Source organism: Cynocephalus volans, chromosome 5, assembly GCF_027409185.1.
Source record: "Cynocephalus volans isolate mCynVol1 chromosome 5, mCynVol1.pri, whole genome shotgun sequence".
NCBI classification, from domain to species: Eukaryota; Metazoa; Chordata; class Mammalia; order Dermoptera; family Cynocephalidae; genus Cynocephalus; species Cynocephalus volans.
In genome coordinates this window covers 100057988-100073546 of record NC_084464.1, presented here as the reverse complement: position 1 = coordinate 100073546, position 15559 = coordinate 100057988, and the positions used below count along the sequence as shown (strand labels likewise).

Below are 15559 nucleotides of genomic sequence, written 5' to 3'. Positions count from 1 at the left end.
TCTCTTCATCCTTCTACTTTTGTATTTTACTAAGTTGATCTTAGCTACACTGGTAGACATGGATATTCTGAAGATAATGACTGTGATGGACAGAGCAATGCCCTCCCCACCCCCCCCAAATGTGTATTTCTTAATCCCCAAACCGGTGAATATTACTTTACATGACAAAAAGTACTTTGCAGATGTGATTAAATCAAGGATCTTGAGATGGGGAGATTATTCTGGATAATCCGTGTAGGTCTAATATAATCACAGGGGTGGTTAAAAGGAAAGAGTGAGGCAGGACAATCATAGTCAGAGAAAGAGGTGTAACGACAAAATGATGTAATTGCTGGCTGCCAAGAAGTGTGAGAAGTCTCTAGAGGCTGAAAAAGGCAAGGAAAGGGATTCTCTTCTAGAGCTTCTAGAAGGAAGATAACTCTGCCGACACCTCATTTTATCCTTGTAAGACCCATTTCGGATTTCTGACTTCCAGATCTGTAAGATAATAAATTGTTTTGTTTTCAGCCACTCGTTTGTGGTAATTTGTTAGCAGCAATAGGAAACTACTACAATGAGAAAAGTCCTGAGTACATTAAACAGAGTCCAGGCAACTGGGCATAATTGCTGGTTCATAACTCTATTCTATAAGACCCAGTATTCTTCAATACAAATACGCAAAGCCTAGTTTGTTTTGGTTTGGGGTCCCCTCCCCAATTAATGTAGGTTTTACAAACCTACAGCACTGCTTCATGATGAAACTGGCCAAGCTAAATTTTGTAAACTACTTCAGTTGGACTCTTACAAATGTCCTCGCTCCTGGGCTGGAGTCCAGGCCCTGGAGAAGTTCTCTCCACTTGGACAGCGACTGCCAGGATGCGCACTAGTGGTTGGGTTTTGGTCAGTGAAACTTCTTGGGCTGTTCGGACTCCTTGAGTCATCTGTCATCTGGGCTTAATGATTGCAATGCTTTGGAGAATACAGATTGCTGTTGAATTATGTTTTAAGGCAGGACTGTGCAATGGTAAAAGTTTAGGCAGAGAGAGAAAGACTAAGGAGGGTAGAGGGAAGCAAGGCGTCGACTTGCTAGGGACTATTTTTGCTGCCAATGCTGGGCAAAGGCAGGTGGCATTTTGTGCCCCAGAGCTAATGATTCCCACCCATATTCCAATCTTAAAGAGCCCAACAATACCATCATGTGTACAGAGCACTCTGACCAGTGAATGAAAATTGAATTTAGAATATCCCCCTTTTAAAAAATTGAATGCTTGAAGAAACTGGGTCTTCCTTTACGTTCAGATATTTAGTTACTTTATCCTTTCATTTATCAGAGCTTCAGAATATCTTTGATTCTTTTTCAAACTCCTCCTTGCACCTCTAGAAAATGGAAAGCTGAGAAAGAAAATTGGCCCAGAACAATCTGAGCCATGCGAAGTCTGCTAAACTTATCAGGCTCAGAGAGACAGTAGTGTGGGGCTTCAGTCACATCCCCCTTGCTCATGTCTGGGATAACTGCTAAATCGCATGTTTTGGCAACTGTTTCCAGACTAGTTGCCACCCCAGTGGTATAAACTACCCATATGTTATTAAAAGTTGTTCAAGATGACCCTCACTCTTTCTCTGTTGCTATATTCCTAGAATTTATGACGCAAACCCCATGTATAGCCAGTCAGTAGCTCATGTTATTTTAGTGAAGTAATGTAAATTCTTGGGAAACAACTTTGAAATTGTCCCTTTAAGATTCTGCTTTTCTGTTTAAATTCTGCTGATTTCACATTTGTCCTCCAGAACACAATTTGTATTTCCCAGGTTGCAATCCTAAAATCTGGCCCATATAAAACTCTTCGTTTTACATTTTTGCCACAGTTTCTTCTTTTAGGTTTACAAAGCAATATAAATACATAGGGCCTTCACAAAGTTCATGAAAAGATTTGTATTATCTTTTAATTCCATTTTTTCCCCATGAACTTCTTGAAATACCCTTGTATTTAAACATCATTTTCTGAGCTAAGCACTACTTATAGTTTAAATAGTTATATTTTAAATCTGAGCAAAACCCACTAGGTAATTACTATAATCCCAATCTTAAAGTGGGTTCAAATGGATTTTAAATTTTAATTTTAAAGTGAGTTCAAGCAAATTAAGTAACTTGTTGAAGGACTCACTTCTGGCAGCATGACTGGTGTTCAAGTGGAGAGAACCTGTCCAGGGCCTGGATTCCAGCTCAGGGCTCCTACTTGTCTTTTGGTTCATTTGACATTTATTTGACATTTGTTTAGTACCTACTGCATACTAGCACTGTTCAATGTGTTGGATACAGCATGAACAAAACAGGCAAAAATTCCTGTCCTCATAGAATTTACATTTCAGTGTGTTGGCGAGACCCTGGGTATACTTCATTAGTGTCTTAAGATATTTAGCCATACACACCTGTATTAGTCCGTTTGTGTTGCTACAACAGAAATACCTAAGACTGGGTAATTTATAAAGAACAGAGGTTTATTTGCTTATAATTCTGGGACAGCTGTATCTGGCACAGGCCTCAGGCTGCTTCTGCTCATGGCGGAAAGTGGCAGGTAGCCCGTGGATACAAGCAGATCACAAGGTGAGAGGAAGCAAGAGAGAGAAAGGGGGGAGATGCTAGGGTCTTTTAAACAACCAGCTCTCATGGGAACTAATAGAGCAAGAACTCACTTGTTACTCCCCCCACCTAGGGAGTACAGTAATCCACTCATGATGGATCCGCCCCTGTGACTCAAACTGTCACACTGGGGATCAGATTTCCACATGAGTTTTGGCGGGGACAACACATCCAAACTCTATCAACACCAATCATAACACTTCACTCAGATAGAAGCTTAATTCTGGGCAGCCTCCTAGTAAGGCTTTCCTTGGAGACCTGACTTCAACCCTTAATATAAGCCCAAGGAAAGTTCTTAAGTTCAGACTTCCTATTAATTTATATGTTTTGACAAGAAGAGCTGTAATTATGCATTTGTGGTTCAGGTTTAATTTCCATAATGATTCCCAAAGGATGACAGCCAATCAATCGTGTGTTTCTGGTGGAGTACGTCTGCCTTCTGTTTTGCTCTTCAAAGGCCTGAGCAACACCAGGCAAGGACCAGGCAAATCATCTGACGCATGTTGGATGTTCCTTAAATGTTGCATCCAAGCTCTACCTGAGTGTGGAAATTCAAGGAATTCTTTTACATTGTAATCCCCACTGCTCTCCACACTTATCTTAACTTCTAACATTCTTTTTCATGCTGCCAGAAGTTTTGTGAAATTTCTATGAAAATGAGATTTTCCCTTTTAAAATATTTTCACAAGCAGTGAGTGGAATTGCTGCCATAACTGTTGAAGCACTTAGACATAATGAAGCAGATGAAAATTTGTTGGGACCCATAGAAATATGAATAACGTGGCTAAAAAGCTCTGAATTACAAGCTGCTTAAAAGCCTTCAAGATGGAAATCTTGTAGCAGTCTGCCACCTTCAGGAAAACTTCCCAATTAACTATCAGAGAACACTGGTTTTAGCTTCTCTAAATTCCAAATATTAATCCCAGTAAAATCATTTCAAGATAGTCAATGGTGGAAGCTATGTTCCTTGTAGTGCTTTAGCTATGATTAAGCATTGTATTTAATACTTAAATGAGTTTTCTTAAAATAAAACTGTCCTTTACTTTGATTCTTGTTTTATATTTTATATGTATATGTGTGTGTGTGTATATATATATAAAACACACACACACAACTTTAATTCGATTGTTTACATCAATTCTTTTCTTTAAACCGGTTAAAAACAACCAACCCACCTCATTTCGCTATGCAGAGCTGAGGACACTAAAAATAGATTGTGCAGCCACAGTCTGTGAGAGATATTGTAACTTAGGAAATCCTACTACTTCCTCCTGGTGGGGTTCTTTTATTATAGATTAATCACAGTATATCTAAAGAACCACAGTAACCCATTCGGAAGTGGAGAGGAGAGAAGAGGAGTAAGACCAGGGGATCAAGAGAGCGCGCGAGAACGTAACACTTGTTTCTTCTAACGTCCTATTGGCTGTCCCTTTCATTAAGTTACACAGAGGTCGCTCAGGCTTACAAAGAAAGAAGGCAGAAAAGACGAGAAATCCGCTAGGGAATGATGGTGTGACTCAGCGCTTAATAGTATGGAGAGATAAATTAGTAGTAAAAATAAAGGGAAAGGAAAGGAAACCATAATGAAAATATTAGGTCAAATGAGATGTGAGAACGGGATGGAAAAGATAATGGAAAAAGAACACGGTGGCTCGAACGTGTATCAGGCAAAGGACAGGAAATAAGGGGCGTTTAAATAAGGACTGAGAACAAATATTCATCGAGAAGGAAAACTCTTTCATTACTCTTCTTTCACAAAAGCAGGAAAAGGCAACTTTAGAAGCTTGTTTGACCCCGCTGTAAAAAGTTCCGTTCTTATTGGCTTGCTCTGGCGACACTGATTTTGTGGAACGATTTCAAGGTCAATTTCCTCACGACCTTGATTTTCAATTCTTGAATACAACATTGGAAGCATGTGAGAAGCTGTAAGCAATCCCGGGCCTTGCTCGAGAAGAATTTAATCATAAAGTCCGGGGCGGGGCTCGGCTTGGAATTGTATTAAAGCTCCACGGGTGACTACGGTCTTCGGGGATGAGAACCACCGCGTGTCCGAGGCTTCAAGCCCCACCCCCTCCGCGGGAGGAGGCCCCAGGCGGGAGTTCGTCGTCAGGCCGGGAGGGAGACGCTCCTTTCGATACTCTCCGAGCAGAGACGCGTTGTGTGGCCTCCCGACCGCTAGGGGGCAGTCGGTGCGCATTTAGCTCCCGTTTCCCGGTAAGCGGTTGGCTCGACCCCAGACGTGCGCATGCTCCGTGGATCCTGGAGGTCGCCCGTGCCGGTGTTTTCCCACGTGCGGCGTGCACCGGAGGGGGTCATGTTGTAAGGAGATGGGGGCTGTGGTGATTCGTGCCATCAAGAATTTCAACCTAGAGAACCGCGCGCAACGGGAAATCAGCAAGATGAAGCCCTCTCCTGCTCCCAGGCACCCTTCCTCCGAGATCCGCCTGCGAGAGCAGATGAGCCGTGAGTGGTGCGAGGGCTCCCTGGGCGGGCCGGGTGGTCTGGAGGCCCTCGGTCTGGAGGCCCGGTGACCAGCGTCAGCCTGCGCGGCCGCAGAGGCTCGAGTCCGACGAGCGCGGAAAGGTGGCGCCGCCAGGCCGGTGACATTGAGACTGTCCCCTGCGCGCCGGCGGTGAGGTCGGCGGCTCCGCCTACTTCGTAGTCGCGGAGGTGGCGGCCTGTGCCCTAGCCGAACCTCGCCTGCTTTTGCTGTCTGTGCTTGGCGATTTGGTACAGGGAGTCAAAAATCAAAAAGGATCATGTGCAGCGACGTTTTCTCTAGGTGTCTTGACAGGACGATGGACGCCGAGCTTAACCTCATATTTTGATTCACATTTAAAATGTTTTCCGAACTGTCCGAATGATTATTTTTTTAAAAAGTGGCTTTCTTCTGGGAGGTGTTTGGGAGTTTAGAGGAAATTTTCCTTTAATTAATATTGTGGCATTTTTTTCTTTCCTTAGACCATCTAGAAATTAAGGGAGAAATTGCTAGAAAAGATGACAAGCTGCTGACATTATTGAAAGATGTGTATGTTGATTCCAGAGATCCTGTGTCTACCTTGCAGGTAATGTGTGTTTTAGTTAAGGAAATAAGCAATTGACTTATTTATTTTTGGTCTCGAGGAAAATGATCAAAAAAAGTATGGCAAATGGTAAAAAAAGAAAAAGAGTTCTCTGCAAGTGTAAGAATGTCAGCATACAGTAATTGTGACCAGAACACAGTGCCTTTGCAAAGTTTAAGCACAGTGGTCTAAGCAAGACACATATTCCTTGGCTTACTGGATATTTACAAAGGTTCTAAAAGACTCGCATCTATTGAATGCATCTGTGTGAATTATTTGCTATTGTTTCAGAATTTATAGTGCTTGGTAAGGTACTTGTAGTAGTTGTCATTTCAGTGACAAAAGGAGAGTTTAATATTTTCTCTTCCTGTGGATTGAGGTATATTCTAATCTCAGCAACACCTTTAGAGGATTTTATGAGGGTTTGGTTTTTTTTTTTTTTTTTTTTTTTGAGGATATATTCAAATACGATACGTAAAATTAGGAGGTTCACAGAATACATGGGGCATGGGAACCTATATGTAAATTCATATAATATATAATTGCTAGGCACAAGTGCTTTGTGTATAGTGAATAAAATAGACTTAGACCTTGCTCTTACAGGGTTTATGATACTGTGAGGGACACAGACATTAAACAGATGAGCAACCATAAATACATAATTTCTAAAGGAGAAGTGTAGGTACTGTGAGAGTATATTAGAGTGACCTATTTGAAATTGGAGGATCAGGGATAATTTCTGAGAAAGTGACGTTTAATTTCAGTCCTGAGTGATGAGTTGGAGTTGGCCAAATATGTTTATGGGGGAAGAAGGTTCTATGTAGGGGAAAGAATTTGATTAAAAGGACAAGTGTCAATGACAACTCCCAGATTTTTTTTCATTCTAAAATTCTTTGGTTCTGTCAGCTTCTAGATAAGCAATAACTGTTTGCACAGATACATTTATTAATATGATTTTCACTAGAAACGAGAAATAAAACAAGATTTGTAAATCGTTGCATGTGACAGTGATCAGTTATCACCAAACACTCACGTAGAAAAGGTACAGGGGTTGATGTCCATGTTCTTTATGTTATTTTTAAACTGATGCTGAATAATACTTCCGAGTATTATTTCTCTCATGTTATATTAAACCATGCATTTGAAAACTGGCTCTTGGATAGCGAAAAAAATTAAACATTTTTTATGTATGTGATACAGATATACGTATAATACATAATGGTGGGCATTAGGAAAAATTCTAAAAAGACTCCTTCGGGGAGTGATAATGAAAAAATTGAATTGCTAGTCTGTGTTCTTTGTTCCTTTTTTTTGTTTTAGGCAGTTAGTTCATAGCTTTCTTAATGATTTGTAATGTCTCTAAATATCAGTGACATTGTAACTGTCATATAGCAAGTAATTTCTTTATTTGTAGTATGACTTTTTAACTTATTTATTTATTGCTGTTCAAAATTCTTTCAAATATGTCAGCCTTTTTGTCCATGTTGTAGGAAGACTCTAACATCGCCAAGTCTTCTGTTATTTTCTTCTAGTAGTTTTATGACTGTATATGTTATGTTAAAATATTTGGTCAGTAAGTGGATGGCCAGTTGTCTAAATATAATGTACTAAATAATCCAGACCTTTTCCACTTACTTAAAATAATTTACATACACAAACAGGATTGTTTATGGACTCATAGGTCCTATTTATTTATTTTTCTGTTTTAACACTAGAATCATACTTTTTTAATTAATAGAGTGTTATAATATATCTTGATATCTATAATGACCTTTCATTCTTTTCAAAAGTTTCTTATCTCTGCTCACATGTTTTTTTCCAGATGAATGTGAGAATCATATTGTCAGTTTCTTTGATAAGTCCTGTTTGGATTTTTAGTGTAATTGAATTAGGATTTATAGATTGATATAAGGAGAATTAACATATTTTAATTGTTGAGTCTTTGGGGCATATGGGGTCGTGGTTACTATGAGCAGGATCTTTTTTCACCATAATTTTTTTTAGCTTTTATTGCTCATATATCAGAAAGTGAGTGATTTTTATATTGTAACTACCCATATTGCTACGTTATTATTTCTATTAGTTTTTCAGTTGATTCTCTTAAGTTTTCTAAAGATACTCTCATATCTGTATGGAATGATGATTTTCTTTTCCTTTCTATTATTCATACTCTATTCTTATATTGTGTTGCCTATAACCTTAACATAGCAGTGAAACTAGGCATTCTCACCTGTTTCTTCCTTACATAGGATGCTTCTGATGTTTAAGCATTAATTATAATAAAATGATACTGGTTTCCAATTAAAAAATACTTTTTTGACATTTGGGACATTTTCTTCTGTTTTTTAATGTCCTAAGAGTTTTCTTGTTTGTTCTTTTTGGTTTTTAATTTAAGAGAGAATGTTGAATTTTATCAGATATTTTTTCAGTGTCAAATAATATTCATTTTAGCATTTAATATTAATTAGAAGGGAAATCCGAATAAAGGTGTGTTTGGAGTGGAAGGAGGATCTACCTGGGTATAGGAAGATAAGAGAAGCTTTGAGTTTTAGAAAGTGAAGAAGAAGTTGCGTAGAATGTTTCAAGCAGAGGTTGTAATATGAAGGTATGAGAGTATGTGATGCCTTTGGATAACAGAGTTTAGTACAGTTAGGGGAAAGTGAGAGGGGTGCATTTGGGAGAAATGATTTGGGATAGAGGGTGATAGGGACCAGATCATGAACAGCCTTATTTGTCTGGCTGAGGAATTTTGGTTTTATCTTGAGGACAATGGGAAGTCATTGAAGAATTTCATGTTGAAAAGCGATGTCAGATTTGAGAATAGGCTAGGAGGGGAAAAAGGGAATTTTATCGAGTCGGAGGAGATTAGCTAGGAGGCATTTGTTCCTACAAGAGACATTGGCTTGAGATGGGGTGATTTAGTGATGGGGGAGAAGTGAGTAGATTTGAAAGAGAATTAGGGCGCAGTATCAACAGAATTTGGTCATCGACTGGATATAATGAGGGAGGGAGAGGGAGGTGTCAGGTATAATCCCCAGTTTGGGGCATGGGAGGAGGATGGTGTTGGTCATTGAAATTGAGAATACGGGGTAGAACTGGCGATAGGTTCAGTTTTAGACATATTGAATTTGAGATGCATGTAGATCATCCACATGGAGATGCCTGTTTAGGCATTTGGGAATTTGGGTCCAGAAGTCAGGAAAAAGGTCTAGATTTTAGATCACAGATTTGGAAGTAACATGAGGCAGTGATGGAAGTTAGGAGAGTGTGTAGGATCACTTTGGAAGAATGTGTACAGCAAGAAGAGGGCCTGGGCCACAATTGGAGGCACACTAACATTTAAGGGGAAGCAGGAGGGAGAGAGTCCACAAAGAAAACCAAGAAAAGAACTACTGAAGGAATAGATGGAAACTGGGAAAGGAGTGGCATGGAAACCAAGTGGGAAGATAGTTATAGGTATGTTGGAGTGGTCAACAGTGTGGTGAGTTGCTGTAGTGAGTTCAAATAAGGTCTGAAAATTGTCTTCTGAATTAAGCAACTAGGAGGTCATCTGAGATGGCAAATATCATTTTCCTTTAAAACTTAACTAAGGAGAAGTAAACTGGTCATGAAGGTTGGTTTTGGGTTTGGTGGGTGTTTTAAAAAGGTAGTGACTAAAGCATTTCTATATTTTGACTAAAAAGCAGCAGTAGGCAGGGTGCAGTTGAAGGGAAAAGTAAAAGGGAAGGAGTGGCATGGCTAGGTAAAGAGACTGGAATACAGACCACCAGTGCAGGGGTTAAGCTTGGATGAACAGATGCAAAGATGGTTGTGCACAGGTTTTTTTTTACTTATATTGAGGTACTGGAAGCATTAGTTATTTTTTCAGAAGAGGCAAGATCTCTAGCAATATTTTAATTCATTCAAGGTGTTTGGAGGCATTGAATATGAAATACAAAATAGGAAACAGAATGGAGGTTATCAAGTAAGCTGTTAGGGCAGCATCAGAATCCTGCCCTTCTAAAGCAGGTGCAGTTTTTATTCTAATCAATTCTTTTGGTGCTGGTTCTTTTAGTATATATGAAATAATGTGGTGAGTGGATGGTATACATTTGATTATTATTTTCTAGAGCTACCTAAATTTCTTAATGATAGAGGTATGATTTTGAAAAGGCAATATGGCAGAAGTGCCATCCAACTGTGGCTTATCATAATAAGAAACTGTTGTTTGTGGGAGCATGTGCAGTATTTATTTGAAGAGGAATAGTGTAGATTCAAGAAGCGTGAAAGAGATGTCAAATTGTTTTTTATCCTAAAAGCCTTTTTTTCTCTTTTTGATACTAGGTAAAAGATGCTGAAATACCTCAAGAGCCAAAGGAATTCAGATTGCCAAAAGACCATTGCTTTGATGTGATTAATCTTAAGAACATTCCCAAAGGCAAAATTTCCATTGTAGAGGCCTTAACACTTCTCAGTAATCATAAACTTTATCCAGAAAGATGGACTGCTGAGAAAATAGCAGAAGAATACCAGTTAGACCAGAAAGATGTGAATTCTCTTCTCAAATATTTTGTTACTTTTGAAGTCATAGTGTTTTCTTCTGAAAATGGGAAAGCAATACAACCAAAATCATGAAGTTGCTTTTTCTATATGTATTCCCTATCCCCATCTCCTGTTTATTTCCTCATTTTTAGCATATTAAATTATATAAATTACCAAGTATTAAATGCTCCCTACTTGTGAGAGCATTCTGTTTATTGTGCGCCACTGACTTCTCAGGATTGCTCATCAAATTTATTCTGTTTTCTTTTACATTTTAATTTGGTTTAGGAGTAGTTCATATGTGTATGCCAGTATGACTAATCACACTTCTATAAATCTATTACAAAAAAAAGAGTTAATGTTATTTTAGGCACATTATAATAGCTTTTAAATTGGTCATATGGCCTTTTGGGAAATGTCCTGAATCTCATTTAACTTTCAAAGTCTCACCTTCCAATTTAGGTGGTTAGTTCATTCTTCCTATGAGTCAGTGAAAATAAGAGCTTTCCTGATTCTTAAAACTGTGAACTTTTTTTTGTTAGGATAAGGGAGACTGGACAGTGAAGTAGAATAATAGTGTTTCCCAAATAAAGGCAGACAGAAACCTGGATACAAAATTAGTAGAGAATTCATTTTTATTACTACTCCAGGGAATAAGAATTAGTGAGGATTTCTTTTGTTTTGAATTGGTTTTAATTATGTAATAACTGTCTGTAAAAAAGTAATTGTTGGTATTTGTAAAATGTTAGCAATCTCTGCTTTGAAAAACAAATAGATAAATCCAGAAGTTTTCAGAGAGGCAGGCAGCAGTGGGAACTATTTGAAAAAATAACTTTTCTCTGGATTTAATATAGAAATTCAAGAAAAATTTAAAGAACAGTCAAAGAACCATGTTAAAGTAATTATTGGTATTTATAAAACATTAGCTTTCTCTGCTTTGAAAAGCAGAAATAGATAAGTCCAAAAGTTTTCAGAGAGACAGGCAGCAGTGGGAACTACTTGAAAAAATAATTTTTCTCTGAATTTATTATAGAAATACAACACAATTTTAAAGATCAGTAGAATCATGGAAAATGAAATTTAGCAATCAAATATATATATATATATTCTGATTTTAATGCTAGTTAAGAGAGTAGTGAAAAAGTAGTAAGCAGAAGCATAAATTATGACTATTGGAAGGGATCTGGGAAATCGCTGCTCCATCCATTTAACAAACTTAGTAGCACAACATATACCAGTACTAGGATCTTTAACTAGATAGTTTAGCTCTGCCTAGTAAGTTACTACCTGTGGCATCGTGGGTAGATTGTTTAACCTCTTTAAGACTGAATTTCTTCTGTAAGATGAGTGTAATGCTGCCTTACTTAAATCTGAGGGTTACTGTGAAGATAAATAAAGGACTACAAAGGACCAAGCAAAAAATGAGATGGTTTGTTTTTTGGGGTTTTTGTTTGTTTTTTTGTTTTTGCAGTTGAGAACAGGTGCCTACATGACCTAAGATTCTGTAGTTTGTGATACAGGACCAGAATATGGGTTTTCAGAATCCCGGTGATGTATTTTTTCTGTTATGCCGAAAGAAGTATGTCTCAAAAGAGCAGAAGGTGCGAGTTATGGGAGTATTGGGGTGATCAATGTGCTTCTGAAGGAAGATGAGCATCACTACTCCCCAGTGATTCCCCTGGAAATGGTACAGAAGGTGCTGAAGAATTCAGCTTGATGACGGAATGAGGCATTTGTAGTAACGCTGAGAACAGAAAAATGGACTGAGTTGGGAAAATTTTAAGCTTGTTTTCAAATGCAGTTTTATTATGTGAATAAACTATACCTATTTTATTTTTGATTCAATGCAGTAGTTCTTTTAAGAAAACATGAAAGAAATCTAATCAATATAAAATTGTGTCTTAAAATATGTAAGTCAGTCAAGACTTATTATGTAAAGGTCAATACTTGAATCACTAGTACTGCTTTTTCTGAGTTATCTTCTCTATTCAAATCTACACTGTGGTTAGGCAGCTGTAAATATGGTTGCTGTTATATGTTTTCACACAGTAAAGTACTTCCCATCTCACTCATTAGCCTACTGTACTGCTTTATACCTATAGCAGGGCACTTGGGTGTTCGTGGTGTCACAGTAAGTGCAAGAAGCTTCAGAATACCTGGATTTAGATCTCAGTATTGCCACTTAGCCATGCCATCTTGGAATTGTTCTCAACTTAAAAACACAAATACTCATTGCTAACATTTCAAAAGTCATTACTAGGCACTGATCTGGAGGCTTTGCATGTATTAACTTGCTTAAGATTTACCACAGGTATGAGTACTATTAGCCATATTTAACAGGGAAAAATTGAGGCACAGAGCATCAGTAACATCTCAAAGATAACTTAGTAACTTAAGTTATTTTCAGTATATGGCATTATGGTTTGACATATCTTTATATAGGTTGGTGAGCACAGAGGTACTTCAAAAAATTTGTGGAAAGATTTGTATTACCTTTTAATTATTTTTCCATGAACTTTTTCAAGTACCCTTGCATATAAACAAATGCTGCTTTTTAATTATACAAATAAGAAACAATACAAATGGGCTCCTATTTATTACTTAGACTATTATTAGTGTATGGAAACTCTTACATAGAGTAGTCAACTCTGACTCTATTCATTGCTTCTTAGGCCATTACCCATCCATTATTCAGTCATTTCTATACCAGCCTTTCTATTTCTGGTGCTGGTTCAGAACAATGCTATTGATTCAGGTCAGGAACTTAGAAATAGAAAAGCCATTTAAAACATCTCCTGTAGATGGAAGGGAGAGAGAGAGAGAAAGACAGCGAGAGGAGATTGGTTGATTATATTTTTGCCTTACAAATTTCACAGAAATACCACATCAAAGCAAAAGGGTACCTTTCTTCCTCTCAGGTTATTCTTTTGTGGCATTTTTTTTCTTTTGTCACTGGCCTTGATGCTTCTGGAGGAATAGCAAAAGGTAAACAAGATTTTAAAACCAGATTGAAGAGGTTCTAAGAGTTCAAGACAACATTCTTAATGAGGCCTTTAAATGGTTAGGTTGCCACATTCTGTTTTTTAAGAGACCCACAGGTCAAACGTGCAACCTACTTCTCAGTGTAGATTAATAGCATGATTTTTCTAAACTTTCTCTGCTTGCTCAAGTAATTTCATTAAGCAAAAAGACAAACATTTACACTTTGCTTAATAGCTTTTTAAAAGAGAAGTGGCTTTTCAAATTTCTCAAATCAATAATATTGCTAATTATTCATTCTTCACAAATATTACTATGTGCCACACACTTATCTAGAAGCTGAGGAGAGAGCAGAGAAGATAACAAAGCTCAAGTCTCATGGAATTTACAGTTTTACAGTGTTAGCTGCTGTTCACTTATCTATTGCTCCATAGCAAACCATCTCAAAACCTAGTAGTTTAAAATGACAATTCATTATTATCTCTCATGGATCTGCAGATTGTTGGAACTCAGCTGGGTGGTTTTCCTTTGGGATCTCTCATGTGGGGCTAGTGTCATCTGAAGTCTCAGCTGCGCTGGACATTCAAGGTAGTCCACTCATATGGAGGCAGTTGATGCTGTTTGTTGGTAGTTCAGCTAAGGCTGTGGATCAGAGTATCTCTGGGAAGGTTGCCGATGTGGCATGGGCTTCGCATAGCATGGTGATTGATAGAATTCCAAAAACAAATGTTGCAGGACAAAGAAAGTGGAACTGTCAGCTTCTGAAGGCCTGGGCCCAGAAATTGGTGGAGCATCACTTCTTTATTCTATTTATCAGAGCAGTCACAGAACCTACCTTGATTTAAGGATAGCAACAAAGGTCATAGCTCTCTATGGGAAAAGTGTTAAAGAACTTGAGGTCATCTTTGCCCTTTGCAGTGTGTCATATTAGGAAATGCACGCTGTCAATTTGTCTCATTTTGATGATGTTAACTTTAATAGCTTGACTAAGGAGTCATCTACCAGATTTTCACTGTAAAATTACTATTCTGCCCCTTGTAATTAATATTATTGATTAGAAAGGGGCATGAGAAGTTCTAGAAGTGTCTATCTTGGTCTGGGTGGATATTACATTAGTATAAGCAAATGTACAAAATACATCAAGCTGTACATTTCAAAATAAAGCACTTTACATACTTTAGTATACTGTGTTTAATACCTCTATAAAAAAGAAAAAAAACTAAAAAATCAAATTCACCATCTTCCCCTTCATACCTGCCCTGTTGTACTTCCTTTGGTTGTTTTGACAGTGAATCCAATAATCTAACGATTACAAAGACTGCAAAACTGAGACACTTCTGACTGTTCTTAATTCACCCCTGCACTCAGCTTCCTGCCTCAGTTATGACTCTCTATAATTCATTTTACAACTGGCACCCTAATTTTTTAAGAAAAACAAATATGAAAAACTGCTCCCTTGCTTTAAATTCATCCCATTGTCCTTAGGATAAAATCCAAGTTCCTTAAATTATAAGGAGCTCCAGTCTGTTTAATCTCTCCAAACTCATCTCTCATGACTTTCTCAATGTGAACTCTAGCTTTCCTAAGTTTTCTACTGAAATGTGTATTTACCTATGACCTAAAATGCAAAATGACACTTCAGAGGTTTATTGTGAATGGCAATTTGTTCAATCCTAGTTAATGAATATTATTGAGTATTGACTGGGTGCAAGGCTGTAAGCTAGGCACAGAAGTAAGAGTTATAAGGAATAAACATAGTCCTTGCTTGCTAGTTAGGATGAGAGAAGCATACAGATCATCCCACTGCAAGGCAAAATTTAATAAATATCCTAAGTATAAGCACATTGCAGTGGGGATTCAAAGGAAAGAGAGATGAGAGCCATGTTGAGCAGAATTTATTTGCTTTAATTAGTGCTATTGTCCCAAGGAGAATGAAGCTGCCATTTAAGTGGGAAAATCACAGAAAAATTCAGATTCCCAGTGAGTACAGTCCCTTTGTGTGGGTGGCATATCTGGTGACTCTGCATGCAGGTTTTCCACTTTCTGTGAACATACTCATGTTTCTTGAGAGGCTTTTATAAGCATTACCTCTTGTGTGGTTTTGATTTTCCTATGCTGGTAGACATTGTTTGCATTTTTATTTTCTCCTTGTAAGCATTGCTGTGACTGGTGCAATGGAGGCTGAGACTCCACTGTGACATTCACTATGGGGCTTTTGTGCAGAACCTGCTATCCTGAGAGAGCTCTCTTTAACGTTTATGGAGAAGGTGTGACCTCTGGCAAAGTCCCAGAGCTTCACATTTGATTAGACACCTACTGACCCTTTTTCACCTAGTATTGATATTTATGTACAGTGGAATCCTTTGGCTATACAGCT

General features: G+C 37.9%; 1 protein-coding gene across 1 annotated transcript; it reads left to right on the top strand.

The window, feature by feature from the left end:
• The first annotated feature begins 4870 nt into the window (after positions 1–4870).
• NDUFAF4 (NADH:ubiquinone oxidoreductase complex assembly factor 4) lies at positions 4871–12021 on the top strand. Its single transcript, XM_063097580.1, has 3 exons — positions 4871–5083; positions 5582–5685; positions 10006–12021. The coding sequence occupies exons 1-3, from the start codon at positions 4948–4950 to the stop codon at positions 10294–10296; spliced, it is 531 nt and encodes a 176-aa protein (XP_062953650.1). The 5' UTR covers positions 4871–4947; the 3' UTR covers positions 10297–12021.
• Positions 12022–15559: the final 3538 nt, after the last annotated feature.